Consider the following 20,065-nt stretch of genomic DNA (forward strand, 5'->3'; position numbering starts at 1 on the left):
ATCAGGCAAAGCCTTGGAAAATCCTAAAATTGGATCCCAACTAAGTTATTGCCTCACTTATTAGACGGATATTTTGTTTAAAATCCAATGCGTGTGAACAAGAAAAATTAAATTAAATAGAAGAATACAAAACTGGGACACTGAGATTTTCCGATTGTTTGCTTCCCAAATTCCCTTTAATAATCATCTCACATGGTGATGAGTAAAGCTTGATAACTGACAAGATCTATAGGAATCGTAATTTAAATCCAAACGAACAAAGATTAGTTAATCCATAGTGACTAATAAACTGTACAGTTCCCCACGAAATGTACAAACACAACCAGCAAACCTCAATAGAGGTTGAAGAAGACATTACATTTGATCCTACTAACACAAGCTCCATCAGTCTTCATCCTCTTCATCATCTTCAGGAAGCCCCATATTATCTCCGATACCTTCAAGCAGTTTGTCCACGTCCTCGCCTAATTCCGATAACCTTGCACTCAACTTTTCCACCTTGCTTTGCTCTTGCCCTAGGCATACGAGTAAATCATTCAGCTCTGCTTCGCTTTCCTTCTGGGCTTCTTCCCTAGCTTCAGCTTTTATTGCCTCGATATCAGGAGAGGTTGATGCCCCTCCGCTCTTCAAAGCTTTCACCTCTTTTTCAAGGTGGAGATTGGTCTGTTCAAGACTATTGTAAGCATCTGATAGACCCCTAAGATCAGACTCCAGCTTCCCAGACAAATTCTGGTACATTGATGCCTCTGATTCAATCTTAGCTTTCTCCGCCTTTAGAATCTCTAGCCGTTGAGAAGCCTCCTGAAGATCTCTACGAAGTGTCTCTGCCTGGACTCTATCTGAGCCACTGCCCACCCTTAGCTCAGGTTGAGAATGCCCACTCCCACCTGTCCTAGCCAAATCCTCAGCCAAAGTGGCATTCCTGCCAAGAAGTTCCTAGAAATGAAAAGCAAAAGGAAACAGAAGATCAGATAGGTAAAAACATTTGAAGCTAATTGACAACCATAGTGGTGAATTTTCAAAAGACGAAAAGAATAATTGCAGATGAAACAAAAGATCAATTCATAAACGTCTTTAACAGTAAAGTTATTTCCTACTAAAGATTTTTTTTTTTTTTTTCAATTTCCTATTACCTGTATCTCAGAGCATTGTTTCTCCACAAATGCTTTTAGCCGCTTGATATAGTCCTTGTCAGTTTCTCCACCCTTTTGTTCCATTTCTGCAGGCACAACAGCCACATCACTCTTAGGGCGACTGTAAACATCCACAATGTTCTCTCTAATATACACTTCCAAACTCTTCACAAAATTAACAAACTGAGTATCAAATATTGATGTGAGGATTGGGTGATCCTCATTCTTCTGATCTGACAAATCACTCTCATCAACGTCTTCAATCTCTGCCATACTAGCAGCAGTGGATCTTGTCAATCGTTTATGGGACTGAGCGGGCTTCACTGAAGAGAAAAGGAAGCTTCTCTGCATCTCATCAAACTTCAAAAAGTAAGATGTAAGCCCAATTTTCTGGCTTATGGCATCAGCTATGGTAGAACCATCCTTTCCACTATCACTAGATTTATTGCAAATCACACATTCTCCCAAGATAATTGCAGCCAACCCCCTAATACACACAGTTGATGATGTGTTTGACACCAACTCAAGCAGATAAGTTAAGTGGGGGCGTGAATCTAAGAAGCATTGCACTGCACTTGGGCAATCTGCTAGCCAAGTGACGAGCAGTTTCAAGATAATTGGTTGAACATACGAGTAACCTGGCTTCCCATCTTTATTTTTCATGGAAGAGGCAACAGCCAAGTACCTAACAATACGGTGCAATAGTAGCTCAGGAGCTCCTAAGGATGGCATTGGTGCTTCAAGTTCAACCCGTAGAACCTGCACAATCTCCATTGCAATTAGATTACAGAGAAATTTGGCTTTAGATTTAGATGTAAGTGAAAATGTGACAGCATACCCTTTCCTTGCATTGAGTATTGTCCTTAAGAATGTGAGTAAGCACACTAGCAGCCCTGCAACAAGTCTGTACTTCACAATATCAGCTAGATAATTCTCAGGCAGTAAGCCACATGAAGAAAATCTAATATTCTATATGATGGAGATTAATATTTATAAAATCTTCATGCAATATCATGAGATAGTCCAACAAATTTAGGCCCTCTGTATTGTTCTTTTTCACTAAATTGATGATGCACAATGAAAAAAGTGAGAACATGAGGTTACCTCAAGATCACCATCGCTTTCACTCAATGCAAGACCATGTAACAGCATGCTGTCACATATACAACATAATTAAATAATTTCATTAAATGAAAGTGTTTATATGGAAGAAGCAAACAGCCAAGTAATACCTTAAGATTTAACTAACTCCATAGAGTTCAATACATTTTCCTAGTCTGAACAGCTGAAATATAGAAGTGCAGAACAGAAAGCATTATAAGAGCGAACAAACCTTCCAAATGACATGTTCACATCCTCCTCAACAGAAGCATGAGTCATCGAATTTGGTTGAGGAATTAATGTGGATGCTAACATTGCTTGCCCTTCCATGTTTTTCTAGAAAATAAGATCCAAAATTAACAATCAAGAAAAAACAGTTCACATACATGTGAGATACTTGTAAATTACATAGGCATATTTATTAACAAAAGAAAAATATGAAGTCAAGAGAAAAGCTGACCTCACAAAAGTTCTTAAAAACATGGTCAGCCACAATAAACTCTTGCGTACTAGATGTTCGCAAAATGATTCGAAGAATAGAATTCAAAGCAGGTTCTACTTGTGGCTCCTCACCAAGAACTTTGCTAGAAAGGGCATCCAGGTTCTTGGGATGCCCAGCAACCAAATCACTAATGCACCTTAGTGCCTGGGAAAATAGAACCGTTAGAGAAAGGAATGCTGAAATGAAGAAGAAGAACAAGAACAAATCTAGAAAGATATCTTACTGAACAGCGCACAGCAATTGGAGCCCATTGGCTTTCAACACCCAGCATTAGCAGATAGTCCAACAACTTTTTCTACAATCAAGAAAACAGGCAACAAGATAATCTAGCACAGAAACAGAGAGCTCTTCAGGCAATCAATTCAAGCAGATATGATTTGTAATAAACCTGAACTAGGACTGTTTTATTGGTGATCTTGTTCGAATCTTTTTGAGGATCAGCTTCTGAACCTCCCATCATCAACAAATTAATAGTCTCCAAAACACCGAGTAAATTAATTGTCTACTGGCATGTTGTTTGTTTCATGGACAACAAAAATCACCGGTAAGCTTGTGATAGCATGTGAAAGAATCAATAGGAATTGGCAATGGAGGAAAAACAGAAGCCATAGAACGGTATAAACACTTGAGTATCTAACCTTCTGTTCAGTGAAACTGTAAGTACTTCCTCTTAGTTTCAGGATTGATATTAATGGGTCAAAGCCCATAGTCTCCCTTAGTAGTACCTGAGATGCACTTAAAATCAGTAGCAGAGAAAACCTCATAAATGAAAAATAACAACAATGAAAATAAAACATGGAGTAAACCTGATTCGATGCATTACTGCGAAGAATATTGTTCAGCAACTCAAGACAGTCCTGTGCAAGAACAATACAAGAACCTCATTAATTCATATATAGATTTCTCCAACAGTAGTATAGCAAAATTAGATTGACTGCATGCATGACTTAGATAAACAGGCCACAGACAATAAAAATTGAATGGTCTAACAGCAAACAAGCCAGATGAAGTTCACTGAAGTTCAAAAAAATAAATTCAATGAATCACCTGCACAACGACACCCCCTTCAGAACCTCCTTCCTCCTTAACAATACTAAAAAATTTTTCAAATGCACCTTCAAAGACTACAATCTTTTGAATCTCCTGAAATCAAAAAACTCTCTCTGTTAGTATGGCAATCAAACATATGTAAGCAAGGTTCAGGTGCACAAAGGAAAAAAAAAAGGAATATGAAAGGGCAGAAGAGAGGGGTATTAAACAAAACCAGAAGCTCACCTCAGCTTCACGAGTCAAGTATGTAAGAAGCAGTAAGGCTTCATTTCGTATAACCTGGAAGGTCAATAGCGATCAACTTCATAAAAAAGAAAAGCAATCACATAATATCATCATTATCCTATCCTAATCAAATTGAAAGATAAGTTTCAAATTTAGATATTCATGTTTGATAATATAAATCTAAGTAAATGACAGAAAAAACAGAAATAAGGTAACATAACCAGAAGGTTCCCGAAGAATCATATTGCACCAAGCAGGCCTACAAAAAGCAGAACATGGAAATTAACAAAATTTGCAAGAGGATCATGTCATTAATAAGCTGTGTACCTCACGGTCCATCAGCATATCCATGAGCCGAGTTATACCACGAGGAATGGACAGAATTGCTTCCTGCAACCTGAATGGGAACTCAGCAAGAGGTTTTCGAGCAGAAACCAATAAAAAAAAAATCTAGGTAGAATAGAAGGGATTTCTATAAGACTCATACCTACTTGGAGAATTAGTAAGAAGGGCTGTCAAAATTTGAAGAGTGTAATATCGTACATAGAAATCCTCCTCTGACTAAAATATCACCAACACAGAAGATAATGATGCTATTACAAGAAGGATCCACAGTAACATATAAACTAGTTCTAGATGCATATAAAGAACTCTCACCAGCAAACTTAGTAGAAGAGAAATGCTCTCTGAATCTCGGGAAAGCAAATCAGTATTCATTAAAGCTGGCTGAACCTCATTCGTAGTGCCTTTTGCATGATCAATAGGTGTCAAAGCACCAACAAGAGTTTCAAGGGCCCCATGAACCTGCATAAAGAGAATGAAGGGTAATCCATGTTTTATCCATTGTCAGGAAATTTTCAATCAACAAAGTCACATGGTGGAGAGATAAAGGGAAACAACAATATTTGGACTACAAGAAAAAGGAAACAGCATGATTATTTCCCAAGAACAATTACCAGAAAATTTTTAGGTCATAAGTTGGGAGGTATACAGCAAGAAAATAAGGATTTGGGCAAGAAAAAGGCTTGCAAAATAGAGCGGAACATACTCATAGAAACATAAATACAGATTAAACTGTTAGAGATCATCCAACTATCAAAACCAATCACCAACCCCTTACCACTTCGGTAATAAAATCTAATACAGAATGTATTTATGTAATTTGAATTTAGTTCTCAACTATTAATCCCCCTTAAAGACAATTTAAACTTTTCCTGAAAATATTTTTAGTATAATTTTCCTCAACAAAACCAGAGTCTTAAAAATGCCACAAAAATATTTTTGATGGACTGCAAACTGTTGGACTAAAGTTCTCTCTGAGGTACCATATATGTGCATTACTGAGAAACAGTGTATAAGAAAAAAACAAGAAGAACTAATAGAGAAATATAGCAAGCAAAAGAGATCTCAAACCATTTCAACGTCATCTCGTTCTTCCTTTAATACACCCATGAGTACAGGAAAGCCTGCAAAAATGTAACTATAGCCTTATTAAAGAAAATAGAAACACACAACAAGAATGACAGAGGACTTTAACTTCAATACCAGCTCTATTCAACAAGGTAGGAACACACACCCATTGCTCCAAAAGTTAGCTGGGCAGCACGACTTTCAGCCACAACAGACTGAAGCTCTGCAATAGCAGTTCTCCTATCCTCCGCCAGGACACCATTACTTATACGGTCAAGCAAGCGTTCAACATAACTATTGACACACAAAAAATAGTATAACAGCCGCATCATCAATATCAAATATGGCAAAATAAACATCATAATTCATATTCCCAATTAAATTACCTATCTTCACGGGAACCGGAATTCTCATTTCCAAAAACAAATCCAACAACCCCCTACACACGAACTCATAGTTTAATACAAATAATCACAAAACAAATTCAACAATCATTTAACTCGTAATCAATGCACAACAGAATCCATTTATGCAACATACAGTACATGCATCACAAGTTTAACCCACACGCTCAATAAGAGGAACAAAAAAGGGTGACTTTTCATTGCATTTTTTAGAAAATGCAGAGTCCAAACTGCGCTTTTCATAAGAAACTTAAACAGGTTAAATAAAATTTATACACAGAGAATCTATACGATTGACTATAATATCAGATTTGTTGATTTAGTTCATCGCATTTGTTTTAAAATCAATCTTAAACTAAAACTAAATTAAATTTTCATTTTTTTAATCAAAAGCTTTACTACAGTAGCATTTGCTTCCAATCAATAATCAGAATACAAAATAATAATTACAAAAATCAAATTTAAAAAAGTTACCTTGTAACGGGACGCCAAATCCATCTTCGAAGCTCAATTGAGGAGCACAGAAAATCCTGAAGGAATAAAAAAAAAGCCAAAGAATTGAGAAATTAAAAACTTAAAAGCATCGATTGACCTAATTGAAGTTAATAATTAGGGATTAAAAAATAACTGAACAAAATTTAGGGGAAAAAGGAAAAAAAAAAAAAAAAAAAACCTCAAGAGGATGGAGTGACGTGAAAAGAGAATGAAAAAGACACAAATTAATTTCGATATGCGTTTCACGTGGACTTTGATCCTTGGTTTTTTTTATTTTTTTGCCTTCGTCGAGTTTGCGATTATCAAAAGGAAAGGTTTTTTGAGCGAAAAGAAAATAGATGAAAATGAAAGGAATGAAACGGTAACGTATCATTAATGATTTGGGCGAACCGAGGCCCTATTGAACATTGATTTGGGCCATACGGTAATTAATCTTAAAAAAATGTGTTATTCCACTAATCTATTTACATAATTCGAAATTTTCATTAACTGTAAAACGAGAAATTCTTAGAACCTAAAATCAATTTTTTTACATTTTTTACATATATTTAGGTGTAAGTTTTTACCAACTTAATATATTTCATAATAATAACTTTAGTTATTTTTAAATGAAATTAAACTCGATAATTTTAACCAAGTTTTTTTTTAATCCAATAATAACCAAGTTAAACCAATAGGGGAAGCATTTTTTATTCCAATAAATTTTCAACTTAATATAGTCTTGATTTGGTCCAAATTTCATTATTAAAAAATGGTAAATTTCATTCATAGTTTTTAATCTTTTATTTTAGATTTACTTCATTTTGGATTCTAAATATTTTTAAAATAATTTTATTTTAGTCCTTTATCATTACGTTTGTCTAGAAAAATGTTCGATCTAATTAATAAATATTTTTTAGGCTTGAGATTTATTTGCCTAATTTTTTTTTTTTTAACTAAAATCTCTTTTTACCTAATATGAGAAAAAGTTAATATTTTATTTTTTACTTAAAATTATTAAAATTTAATCCTTAATCATTAAAATTAAAATTTTAAATATTTTATTAACAGATCGAACAATTATTACTATTTTCAAAAAAAAAAAAAAAACACAGCTCATACATAGGATACATAGGATAGAGTATTAGAATATAGACTTGGGTTTTTATCCCTTTTAACCACACTTACCCTAAAAAATGTGTGTCCATGAATGAAAGAAAGTAGAGTCATCTATGGACTTTCATTTTGGCTTCATAGTAAGTTTGGACCAAAAATAAAAAATAAATAAATAAAACAAAAAAAAAATTCAAGCCTAGAAGCTAAAACAGCCATTAATATAGACTCAAGACATCCATATCAAAAATTTGTCAAAAATCAAAATATCATGATAATTGAAAAAAACATAATTTAATATGTGAATGAGGATTGAATGATGGTTTCTTTAATTATTATTATATTTTGATTTTAATTAAATTTGGTAATTTATGTCATCGTGTTATATAAAATATTATATTTGTATCATGTTTTACATAAAAATCATGTAATATAATTCATGTCTAACATAAAAATATAAAATATAATTTTTTTGTTTTATTAAATTTATTTATAGTTTTTCTAAAATTTTAAGTTATGTTATTTTTATATCTTTTATTTGTATTATTTTTGTATCATATCACCATATTAAGTTTTAAATTGTCAGATTTAATTTCAATCAATTTTCAAATTTTAAAAAATAAAAAATATTTTCCTCGCACTCTTTTTGTTTCAAAAAATTATATTTTTCGACATAACATATAATTATTGATTTGATTATAATATCTCATATATGAATTAATTGATTTACTCGTGAACAAGTAAATTTTAACCTTAAATTTATTCAAAAATATTTGTAATGCTAAAGAATACAAATATTTAAAACAAAATAACATGATTATTTAAAAAATTAAATTATTTAAAACATAATGTAACTTTCAAAAGCCCTAATGCTTGTCTAAATCGAGGTTTTAGCTAGAGCGGTCCCCTGAAAACTCATCTCCCACTGAACATGACAAATGAGATATTATCATTTTCACCCAATTTGTAATCCATGAAAATGTCAAAAAAATTTTGAGGTTGTATTTGGTTTTAAAATATATTTGACAAATTGATTATAACTTTAAGAGGATTTTTTTTTCATTGAAAAAATCAAACCGACCTACAAGTTTTAAATGTTCATATCATTATTCATTAAGCATTGGAAACCTTAAAAAGTTATTGTCCAAAAAAAAAAAGATTTTTATCATATAAAACAAAAAAAAAATCATAGAATATATGTAATAGAGTGGATCCCTATATTATTAAACGGTGATGTAGCATCAAATTGAAAAATAATAATAATAATAATAAGACTTTTTATGATGAAGAGATTCTACATAAATTTTTATAAAATAAAAAATCGAGATACTTACCTTTTAAAAAAAATCTATTGGATTATGATACGAAACTCTTATGTATTATTATTGTTATTATTATTATTATTATTGAAGGTAGGAGAAAAGGATTTGATAGATAAATTAAGGGTGGATTGATATTAAATAAAAAAAAAAAAATGTTTAAAGTAGAACACAGAGTGGCCATTAAGCCCATCACCATCATGGCGACTTTGACAGTGTTAGTGCTCTTTTACTAATGTCATGTTTTCCTTCTTTTTTTTTTTTTTTTTTTTTTTTTTCAAGAAGAACGAATGACATAAGCTAAGATCAACCTTTTTTTTTTATTGGAAAGGAGAATTTGAACTCAATTCTTTGGGTGAATTTAAGATTTTTTTAGTGTATAAAAAAGATATTATAAAATATTATAAACATAAAATTAAAATAATATATTATTATATTATTACAATTGTCCATGAATTTTCAGATTTTGAAGAAAAAAGACATGATTGCATTATTATTTATATTATTAAATATTTAATTATTAATATATGTAACTAAATAATTATTTAATAAAAAATTGTAGATGAATTTATCAATTCTATGTCAAAAAATATGTTCAAAAAATTTTTTGAGAATGACAAGGAAAATTCTTTTAAAATTTTTTTTTTTCAATCGTTCGAGCTATACATTAACACATTACCTTAAGTAATTGATCCGCCTTTGATTTTTTTTTTAAATATAAAAACTTATGTATCAATTATTTATTAGGATGGAGGATCGGAACCTAATTTAGACAAAATTATGAACCAAATGTTCAAATCGAGAACAATGGAGTTTTTGGAAAAGATGAATAAAGTTGCAGAAAATAGAGCACCAAACCATGGAAAAATGTCATCTGGAAACCTTTTGGATTTGCTGCACTCAAGAGGCTGTAGCATGCTCCACTAAAAAAAAAAAAAAAAAGAAAATAATTCATAAATTAATGTTTGCAAATAAAGTAGTATTAAAAAATTATCACATGAGATTCACGACACAAATTAGGTTTTAAAGAGAGATTTTATTTATAAAGAGTTTTTTTTTTTAAGTTTTAAAATAAAATTATTTTATTTGACAAAAAATTTAAAATTATAAAAAAATTTTGAAATTTGAATGATGAATTTTGAACGGAATTTGAATTGGTAAAATATTAATATTTATTATTTTTTATGTGACTTTTATTTTTCAATTCTAATTACAAAAACACATTTTAAATTTATTTTTATTATTTTCATATTATTAATAATGTTTATATATTTTTTTACAAATATAATGATATTTATATTTTATAAATTTTCTTTTATATATTTTTTATTCATAACATAATTATTTTATATATCATCAAATTTCAAATCAAAATTTCTTTTCAAAAAAACACTTATTCCATCAAAACAATTACAAATGTTGCTATTTTATGATTAAAAAAATATATTGTTATTTGTCAAAACTACAGTGAACAAAAAGGGACATGTCCTCCACCCAATTTTTCCTTATCCAATCAGATATTAATGAGAGCAGATGCAAGACTTTGATGTTGAGACTAAAACATAGAGTAAGAAATAGGCAAATAAATAAATAAATATTTTATTTAGGTTGTATTTGGTTGTCAATGCCATCCAAAAAACAAAAGCTGTCCTCAAAAAATATCAACCACAAAAGAAGAAAATAGCTATAATTTGGTTACTATCTCAAAAGATCTTTGCTTCTTTCAAGTCAAAAAAAAAAAAAAATGATGCAAGCTTTTGTGAATACAAACGCGAAAAGAAAAAGATAGCTTCATGGGATTTGTTTTTTATATAGCTCAATAAGTACATACTTCTTTTTTTTTTTTTTTTACTAGAATTTGAAATCTTGAATTTATCACATATTCTTGATTCGATTTGTTTATCTTTGTTTATATGAGTAAAGAATATTTTATCGTATTTTTTATTCGATTTTAAAATCTTAAATTTATCAAATATCATAAGTTAAAATTACATAATTTTGTTTATTAAATATTCTTAAAGTGATGTTTTGTTTATTAAATATTCTTTAAATTTTGGTTGACATGAACGTGATCATAAATTGAGATTATCAAGAATTGAATTTGATATATATGTTGAAATTCTTTTCTATAGTTACTGACATTATATTCTTATATGAAAATGGATTTAGAACAAAAAAAAAAAGCTAAATGTACCTAAAGTTAAGAATATAATAATTCGAATTGAATTTGATTTGATTTTTTTAGTTAATGTATAAAATTATAAAATTTTAAAATTTGATTTGTTGAATTCGAACCAAACTTTTATACGGGTTGATATAATTTAAATCGAATTTTATTGGTTCAGTTTGGTTAATTGATTTTTAAATTTTAAATTTAATTTTTTATATATTATTTTAATATAATTTTTAATATATTTAAATAAACGAATGTATAAAATAATTATTTTTATTTTGTAATAATTTAAAATTAATAAAAATTAATAAAAATATATGATTTGATTCGATTTTTTTTTATTTTTTACTTTTTATAAAAAATTTAATCTAAATCTAATATATACATTCAATACTAAAATTTAATTTGAATTGAATAAAAAAATTGATCCAAATTAAATCGAACATTATAATTTTAAATTAAATTTTGATTTTAAAAAATTTTTCTCACCTTTAATTAAAATAGACATTTATCTGTTGGATTTGAGGAATCTTGTTTGAGATGAGGTAACTTCCATGCACATGTCCCAAAAGGATCCCCATGAAAATGGGATAACCGAAGGAAAATAAGAGGTGCCAAAGACGACAAATGAACTCTTCCAAATCGGGTGGGTGATTGCTAGAAAACACATGAGAAAAAAAAAAAAAGTGATAAAAGTCCTTGGTGAAGATCTCAGCAGAAATTGGGTAAGAAAAATTGAACAAATCCGATCAACAAACCAATTCAATTTGATCACTCCAATGAGAAATTTCACATAATCCCATTTGAATTTGTGCCCAAAACCATGATAATCAAGATTATGCTCATTTTTTATTTGAATTCTTTGTTTTGTTAAACTATTTATTTTTAAATTTAAATTTTTAAAAATTATATGAACAATTTTTTTTTTTTCAATACCCAATTCAAACTTAGCCGTGAAAAGGGTATTTGCCAAATTAACCAAAAACAAATGCAAATATTCATCCAATTATAGAGTTAAAACCTCATCAATAATTAATAGTCTTTCTTGCAAACTTAATAATGGAGGTTTTTTTTTTTTTTTTTTTTTTTTTTTTTTTCACAACAATGGGATGATGGAGTTTATTACAATGTTTTAAAAATACAATAAATCCAGCTAAATTTCTTCAATTATAATGTAACAAAACAAGTTAGACATTTCGAACAATTTATATCATCGTATCGTATTTCATGTCAGATATAATTTCAAACAAAATACGAATAATCATGATAAAAACATGATATAAATACTTAAATAACATGAATGATTTAAATACGAACAAGATTCGTTTATTTTACACATTATATATAATACGACACGATTAACATATTTAAAATTAATTTATACACAAATAAGAAGATATAGTTTAATACAATTAATACGATTATATATAAATAATATGATTAAACACAATTAATCCATTTATTTAAATAAAAAATTATTTAAAAATTAAATATTTATTTAAAAGAGGAAGGGAAAGGAAATGGAGGGATTGGGGAGCCATCATTCTCAATTATCAAATCCTCCAAACACAAAAGATTTGCCCTTATTTGAGGGAAATTCCATTACAATGGAAAGAATATGCTCTTTTTTTTTTTTTTTTGTCTTAATCCTAAAGAACCAACAAAAATGTTTTGTTATTCCATGACTGAATTTTCCAGGAAGCTACCTGGAAACGTCACTCTGCACTTGCTAATGCTAAACTGTCACTGTTATTAGATACATTCCTTTGTGTGGCTGAACCCACCTTCAATTGGATGATGCTTTTTGCATCCATTCAGTCTTGCGTCTCATCCCCATTTTGCCTTCATCAATCTATTTCTTTGAATATCTTTGCTTATCCATTCATAGAAAAGCATGAGAATATAAGGAAAAAAAAAGAAAAAAATTCGTTTATTTTTAATTTTATTTCAAAGCAAGGGATTCGAACTCATTCTTTGAGTAAGAATATATACTTTTATCATTAAATTAAATGTTTAAATATATAACTCAAAACGGAACTTAATTAATCTATACAATCACTTTTAAGATATTATTTTAAAAATCGAAATTCAAATCGCATTAATTTAATAAATACCTATCAATTATATAAATCCAAATATTAATATATATCTTCTCTCTCAACACTTAGATTGAAGAGAGATTAACTTATACAATGTAAAATTAAAAAAGTTTTACATATTTTTTAATATTTGATTTTAATATATCCAAATGATGAAGAAGATAAGTAAAAAGAAGAAAAAATTATTCAATCTCATTGCTTAAATTTATTTAATTTAATGGTTAAAAAATGTGTAAAATTAAAAATATTTTTATATCATATAAGTTGACCCTCCTCTTTAGATTTGTAATTAACTAATTAATTTTAATTTTATACTAAAATTTATTGAGTTTTTATTGTTTATTCATTTTTTTAATAAATTTATTTGGAACACAACTAGCTTTAAAAATTATTATAAAATTGAGCCCTATACCTTTACTAGGAAAATGAGAGTTCAGAAAATATAAAATCTAAATTCATTAATGTTGTACCACAAAGTTAACTACTTTTGAAGAAATTAATTAATCACTATTTAAAGAAACACTTGCAATTTAGGGCAACTCATAGGACTAAAAAAATTTTTTTTTTTAAAGGTAGGTTCTTTAAAACTTTAATTAATGCTACTAAGAAATGTTGCCATTAATTATTAATTATTTGTCAATAAAGGAGATTAATGTTGAATGACCTCAAATTGGTAAAAAATTGAAGCTTTGGAATCTATTTGGCCTTTGCCAACACAAAAGCATCTATAACATAAATGAAAGAGACCTTAGAGGAAACCTAATAAATTTAACAGATAGGAAAATTTTAATCCATCTTAAATGGTGTTGGTCTACAATAATTTAAAGTCTATTAAGCTCAACCATTAATTATGGTTTTTAACTTTATTACTAATATAATATCATTATTTAAAAAAAATTAATATTTAACACACAGTTAGTGTAAAATTTTAATTACACAAAAAGAGTTAAAAAAGTAACACATGCTCTTTAAGATATAGTTAAAAAAATAATAATTTAATAAAAAAATATAAAATATGTATCATCTTTTTAACTTCGTTTGTGTAATTAAAATTTTATATTAACAGTGTATCAAATATTAACTCTATTTAAAATAATTTTGTAATGCCTAATTTAAAGTTTTTTTTTTTTTTAACTTCAAACTTAACTCTAGTGATTTATGCAGTGATAGATTTGATTTTTTTTTAATTTCACTTATAATATAAATAAAAAATTATTAGTGGATTGACCAATTTTATCAATGTAAAAAATGTTTGATAAAAAATTTTAAAGGTGTTGAAGAAAATTTTCCTTCATTTTTTTTTTTTTTTAAATTTTGGGATGGCCATAAACACCCTTCTTTCTGGTTTGAGTTCACCATTGAATTCATGAAATTATAGATATTAAACTGATTTAAAATTTAAGTTTTAATATTTATGATTTTTTTATTTTTAAATTACGATTTGCATTGTATAAACAAATAAATTCTCCTTTGTACCCTAAAATTTCTTTAAATTTTTTATAGAATCCTCCAATCACCTATTCTTAGAAAAACAAAACTTAAGATTTCATCCCCTTTTCCTTGCCTTCATCACTCTTGCCAATTTCAAGCCAATCCCAACCAAAAGGCCATGTTTGGAACTTTGGATTACCAAGAAAACTTTTACCTTTTTTAATCCTTCTTTATGCTTTATTCTCCTTTCAAATAAAGCAGCCAAGAAAATCAGTACATATTTTTTACCTTATATAGAGAAGTGATTGCTCCATAATTACACAAATTGAATCCAATAAAAAATAAAAATTACTGCATGCATTTATCACGAATCTTACAAAAAAAAATTTGAATTTACAGCTCATGGATTTTTTTACACTATTTTTTTAATTAAAAACGTAGGACATGACACATTAACCAAAAAAATAAACGAAATAACAAAAATACCCTTACCTTTTCTTTAGCAAACAAACATGATATTTATTAAAAAAAACACACAGATAATAAAGATTTTGGCAAAAGAGCAGAAAAACCCCATAAACTAAAATTTAATAATTATTTTTCAATCAATTAAAATTTTAAAATTTTATTTTTATTAAGTCAGTCATTCATTATTAAAAAATGATTAATTATTTTTATCCAATTGAGAGTTTAAGTAAATAAAAATAAAAATATAACAATTTAATTAAATAAAAATAAAATTTTAAGGGTTTAATTAATTTAAAATAAAAAATAAAAAATTTAATTGTATGTAATAAACAATTAAAAATTTAAATAATTATTAATTTTTTGTTTGAAGATGGTTTTTTACCCTTCCACCAAAGGATTTTCATTTTTATCCGTGCCTAACGGGAACGAGTCAACTCAAACTAGGGGAGAGAAACTTAAAATATTGGAATTTAAAAATATATTTTTTTATTGTTTTTTGTTTTATTTTTGGTTGTTGAATTTTTGTGGGTTATAAATTCCTCTTTATTTTTGGAAAAGACCAAGCCGGTGAAAGAGCGAAAAACCACCAAACGGCTATAATTGACGTTACAGAAGAAGAAGAAGAAGAGAAGAGAAGAGGAAGAAAAAAAAAAGGAGAGAAAATTTGTTCTTTTTTTTTCTTCTGACGAATCATTGTTAAAACTTTACTGGGTTTTTATTTGCTAGATTTTCTCTGCTTAAAAAATTTGGCCTTTTTTTTTTTTTTTTTTGCTGTGGAGGACTTTGATCTGAATTCTGGAAAGTTGAAGCCTTGATAATTAGCAAATTTTTTTTTTTTTATAAAGTTTTTGTTTTTACTGATTAAAAAGTGGTCATCTTTGTTGGGTCGTTTAATCATGTCTGATGGGTACTATAATTCCAAGAAGACTGATGATAGTTGTGAAGAAGTTTGTGGACAGGTAATTTTTCTGCTTTCACTTCTCTAGTTTTTGCTTTTGTTTCAAAATTTTACTTCATTTTTGGGGTTTGGATTCATGGGTGTTTTTCCTGGAATTTGTTTAAGGTTGAGTGTAATTTTTTTTCTTAAAGTTTGTTGCTTTGCTCTTTTCATATTTATAATTTTTGATTTCTGGATAGTTGATGTTCCTAGCTTGGTGATTGTTTGAGATTAATGAAAAAGAGGGAACATCTCTTTTGGGGAAGTTATGTCCTCTAATACAAAATATTGAAGTTTTAGGCTTTTATGTGAACTGTTGAAAAAAGACTGCTTTTCAATCTTCTTTGATTTTTATTGTTTCCTTTTCCCCCCTTTTGAGTGTTCCTTTTTGGTACTTCAATTTTGTTTTTTTGATATGATTACTGGTTTTAGACATTGAACATGAGAGTGGAAAATTAAGGGGAGGTTTATGCATTCATATATCGGCCCTGAGTTTCATTCAAAATTTTGAACATTTGAATTGAGTTTTGCTATGTAGATAATGTTGTAAAGTAGGCATAATTGGCATTATGTGGAAATATGATGTAATTCTTGTTTATTATAATCTTTAAGAAGATTGGATTTGCTTTTTTTATTCTTTGTGCTTAACCTGGGTATCTTAGAAGGTTTTCATTCTGTAATCTGCAGCAAGCGTCCCGTGCAGCGATGACTATTTCTAGATTGCGGTGCATGTTGCGGGGGTTTGATATCAGGACTTATATTTTCGTCTTTGTGGCTATCCCATTATTCATCTTTGGCATGTATTTGCATGGGCAGAAAATCTCCTATTTCCTAAGACCACTATGGGAATCACCTCCTAAGCCTTTTCATGAAATCTCTCACTATTATCATGAGAATGTGACAATGGAGACTCTCTGCAATCTTCATGGGTGGAAAATTCGTGAGTCCCCTAGACGAGTTTTTGATGCGGTATTGTTCAGCAATGAGATAGATATTCTCACTCTTCGTTGGAATGAATTGTATCCTTATATTACACAATTTGTGCTTCTTGAGTCCAACTCGACATTTTCTGGCTTACCAAAACCATTGACGTTTGCTAGCAACAGACAGCAATTTAAATTTATTGAGCCTCGATTGACATATGGGATGATTGGTGGGAGATTCAGGAAGGGTGAAAACCCTTTTGTTGAGGAGGCATATCAGAGAGTTGCATTGGACCAGCTTCTCAAAATAGCTGGTATAGAAGATGATGATTTATTGATAATGTCTGATGTAGATGAGATCCCCAGTGCTCATACGATTAATCTATTGAGATGGTGTGATGATACACCACCTGTAATTCATCTTCAGCTGAGAAACTATTTGTACTCTTTTGAGTATCACATAGACAACAAAAGCTGGAGAGCCTCTGTCCACAGGCACGAGACAGGCAAGACCAGATATGCTCATTATCGTCAAGCTGATGTCATTTTATCAGATGCAGGGTGGCATTGTAGCTTTTGTTTTCGGTATATTAGTGAGTTTATATTCAAGATGAAAGCTTACAGCCACACTGATCGAGTGAGATTCTCTCACTACTTGAACCCCGAGAGAATTCAGGATGTAATATGCAGAGGGACTGACCTATTTGACATGCTCCCTGAGGAATACACATTCAAGGAGATCATTGGGAAGATGGGACCTATTCCTCGCTCTTATTCAGCGGTCCATCTTCCTGCATATTTGTTGAATAATGCGGAGAAATACAAATATCTTTTGCCTGGAAACTGCAAAAGAGAAAGTGGCTAAGTCAAGAAAAGGGTGTGCTGTAAAGTCTTCAATTACAAGTTTTGCCTGTACAGGAAAGGGCTGCATTGACCATTTGATAGCCATGGTGTAGGATTGATAGAAGTATACCTTTATCCAACAAAATCTAGGAATTATACTGAATCTGGGAGAACTTGATGGGGTCTATGACTGTGAGGGGAAACTTTACATATGTCCCTCTTATTGTAGTTGGTTTCTTCCGTTATGGAGGCATATCCAATTTCCCAATCCGAGAGCTTGTTGCGAGAGAAGTGTATGTATTGGTTTATAAAGCTTACATACTAACTCCTGATGGTATGACATATTCCCCAGATTGCATAAATGAGTAGAATGACAATTTCCCAGATTTTCCCTTCACAGGAATTTTGTTTTTCTTGGACTGATTTCTCCATATATTCCTAGTACTGACAATAACTCGTTGATTTGAATCATTTGACTGCTGTTGGTTCTTCCTGTGATCATAATGCCGAATTATCCATTTCCTAGTCCATTACTTTCCCTTATCTTCGTTGTATACTTTTTTTTTTTTTGAATTTTTCAACACGTTTAATGTTTAGCACAATGAAAATGAAAACTCTCTTTCCAGAAAAGGTCAAGTCTTCTTCCATTCCATTTTTAATTCCTTATCAAAGACTATTTAGTAATTGAAAAGTGTCTGTAATTCTGTTTTTCTTTCTCTGTGGATGACACCAGTGAATGCTGTGGTTGACAGGGTCAAGGCACCTTTCAATCATTTTTGTTGAGAATGTTTTTAGATCTAAGAATGATAAGAATTTACTATTGATTGAGGTTGCCTTGGAAACTGCCTTTGGGGTTCAAAACATGGTTCCCCATCGAATAAATTAGTTTGATTCCCACTGAAAGTGCTGCATTTGCCAGACACTTGGATTTGTTCTTGTGGCTTCACTTTTAATTGTCACCAATGTTATCTGGTGATTGCTTTCTGCTAAAGAAAAGTCAAATATTTGGTCATATTCTTTTTTTTTTTTTTTTGAGTGTGAAAAAATTCAGGGGGAAGGAAGTTTGATTCCTCACGTCAAGAATCAGGATAGCCAAAACAGTTTACAGAACATTTAATATTTTCATGTCCGAGTAAGAAAAGAAATAAAAAATTAATTTAAAATTATAATATTTAATTTGATTTGAATTAATTTTTTATTTAATTTAAATTAAATTTAAATATTAAATATATAAATATATATATTAAATTTAAATTGAATTTCAGATTAGAATGAAAAAAATTAACAAAATAAGGTTTTTTTATTTGTTTATATATATTAAATTTTTATAAAATAAAAATAATTATTATATATAAATTTATTTAAATATATAAAAATTTTATTAAAATAATATATAAAAAATAAAAAATAAATTATAAAAATTAATAAACTAAATCAAATTGATAAAATTTCATTCGAAATTAGATTAATTTTTTAAAAAATCAAAATTTAAAATTATATAATATTATATATTATTCAAAAATATTAAATCAAATTCGATTTTATTCAAACTATTATTTCCTTTAATGGTAGTTGAACTCACTCGATTGGTTTTTCCTTCACATTCCTAACCTCCGGAGAAACAGTTTCCCAACTTCTAACCCGTCAAAAAACAATCAAAGTTGAATTTCAAACCACTGACAGAAGATTATGAAATGTGGTCAAAGACTTGTTTCCCCAATCTACATAATACTTCCTCTGCATTGGTTGCTTGAACGCATCCGCCATGGCTGCATGAGGCCCTTAATACAAACCTTGACCAGGCCATGTCTTTCACAGGAATTTTTTTTTTTTTAATTTTATTCTAATGTAATTATATCCAACACTTTTTTTTGAAAACTTCATTGTTTATACGGATACGACACTTCTGATCATAAAAATTAATATAAATATACGTCAAAATCATAAAATTCAAGTAACAAAGTAATCATTTTATTTACATTTCATTTAAAATTTATTGATAAAATGATCCGATAATATGATAAAAATTTTTATTTATTAATTATCCAAATGAAATATTAATTGATCATTTTCTTCTTAAAAAGATATGCTCACTTGCTTTTTAGCCGACTAGTTGTTAAAAAGATAAATTTTAAGTTAGATTACCTGATTAATCTGTCGATTGCTGATTAATGCAAGGTGCTAGGCTAATTGAGAGTGGTGGCTTTATCCTGTGCACCGTCCCCCTTGACTTGGTTGCAGGGAGGAAGTCCAAATTAAACTTTATTGGTGTTTACTTGAGAAAATAAAATTGCTTGAAATACTTTCATGAAAAAAAAAAAAAAGATAAAATTTGCTCCGAAGATCTTTTCTGTTGCAAGGGGAAGACCCTCTTTAATGGTGATAATGACAGGATTAGTGTAAGATTTGTTGATTATGATTGATGCATGCATTAGTGGACAAGTGTTATTTGTGGTTGTG

The 20,065-nt window shown here is 29.2% G+C and overlaps 2 protein-coding genes across 9 annotated transcripts; one reads left to right on the top strand and one right to left on the bottom strand.

The window, feature by feature from the left end:
* Positions 1 to 213: 213 nt before the first annotated feature.
* Positions 214 to 6,624, bottom strand: LOC111316613 (golgin candidate 6-like). 8 transcript variants are annotated; one of them, XM_089754027.1, is made up of 20 exons: positions 6,499 to 6,624; positions 6,300 to 6,355; positions 5,808 to 5,860; positions 5,588 to 5,715; positions 5,425 to 5,477; positions 4,669 to 4,815; positions 4,499 to 4,572; positions 4,339 to 4,401; positions 4,012 to 4,065; positions 3,784 to 3,879; positions 3,543 to 3,593; positions 3,375 to 3,461; positions 3,125 to 3,238; positions 2,960 to 3,031; positions 2,695 to 2,880; positions 2,467 to 2,570; positions 2,238 to 2,286; positions 1,972 to 2,037; positions 1,134 to 1,892; positions 214 to 936 (listed from the first exon to the last, which is right to left on the bottom strand). In XM_089754027.1, the coding sequence occupies exons 8-20, from the start codon at positions 4,360 to 4,362 to the stop codon at positions 385 to 387; spliced, it is 2,214 nt and encodes a 737-aa protein (XP_089610153.1). In that variant the 5' UTR covers positions 4,363 to 4,401; positions 4,499 to 4,572; positions 4,669 to 4,815; positions 5,425 to 5,477; positions 5,588 to 5,715; positions 5,808 to 5,860; positions 6,300 to 6,355; positions 6,499 to 6,624; the 3' UTR covers positions 214 to 384. The 8 variants fall into 8 exon arrangements, with proteins under 8 accessions (XP_089610153.1, XP_022774366.2, XP_089610154.1 ...); XM_022918631.2 differs by having other exon boundaries at positions 4,339 to 4,408; XM_089754028.1 differs by having other exon boundaries at positions 5,557 to 5,715.
* An 8,811-nt stretch (positions 6,625 to 15,435) lies between these two features.
* Positions 15,436 to 18,076, top strand: LOC111316615 (uncharacterized). Its single transcript, XM_022918637.2, has 2 exons — positions 15,436 to 15,861; positions 16,527 to 18,076. Exons 1-2 carry the CDS (start codon positions 15,799 to 15,801, stop codon positions 17,625 to 17,627), a joined length of 1,164 nt encoding a protein of 387 aa, XP_022774372.2. The 5' UTR covers positions 15,436 to 15,798; the 3' UTR covers positions 17,628 to 18,076.
* The last annotated feature ends 1,989 nt before the right edge of the window (positions 18,077 to 20,065 follow it).

Source organism: Durio zibethinus, chromosome 24 (genome assembly GCF_047325235.1).
Source record: "Durio zibethinus cultivar Kanyao isolate XHJ-2024 chromosome 24, ASM4732523v1, whole genome shotgun sequence".
Taxonomy (NCBI): domain Eukaryota; kingdom Viridiplantae; phylum Streptophyta; class Magnoliopsida; order Malvales; family Malvaceae; genus Durio; species Durio zibethinus.

Coding starts and splice junctions, on each gene's coding strand:
- LOC111316613 (XM_022918631.2), bottom strand. CDS start 6,323: ATGGATTTGGCGTCCCGTTACAAG. Junction 3,880..4,011: donor ACTTGACTCGTGAAGCTGAG/GTGAGCTTCTGG, acceptor TTTTGATTTCAG/GAGATTCAAAAGATTGTAGT. Junction 2,287..2,466: donor GTGAACATGTCATTTGGAAG/GTTTGTTCGCTC, acceptor TATATGTGACAG/CATGCTGTTACATGGTCTTG.
- LOC111316615 (XM_022918637.2), top strand. CDS start 15,799: ATGTCTGATGGGTACTATAATTCCAAGAAGACTGATGATAGTTGTGAA. Junction 15,862..16,526: donor GTGAAGAAGTTTGTGGACAG/GTAATTTTTCTG, acceptor TGTAATCTGCAG/CAAGCGTCCCGTGCAGCGAT.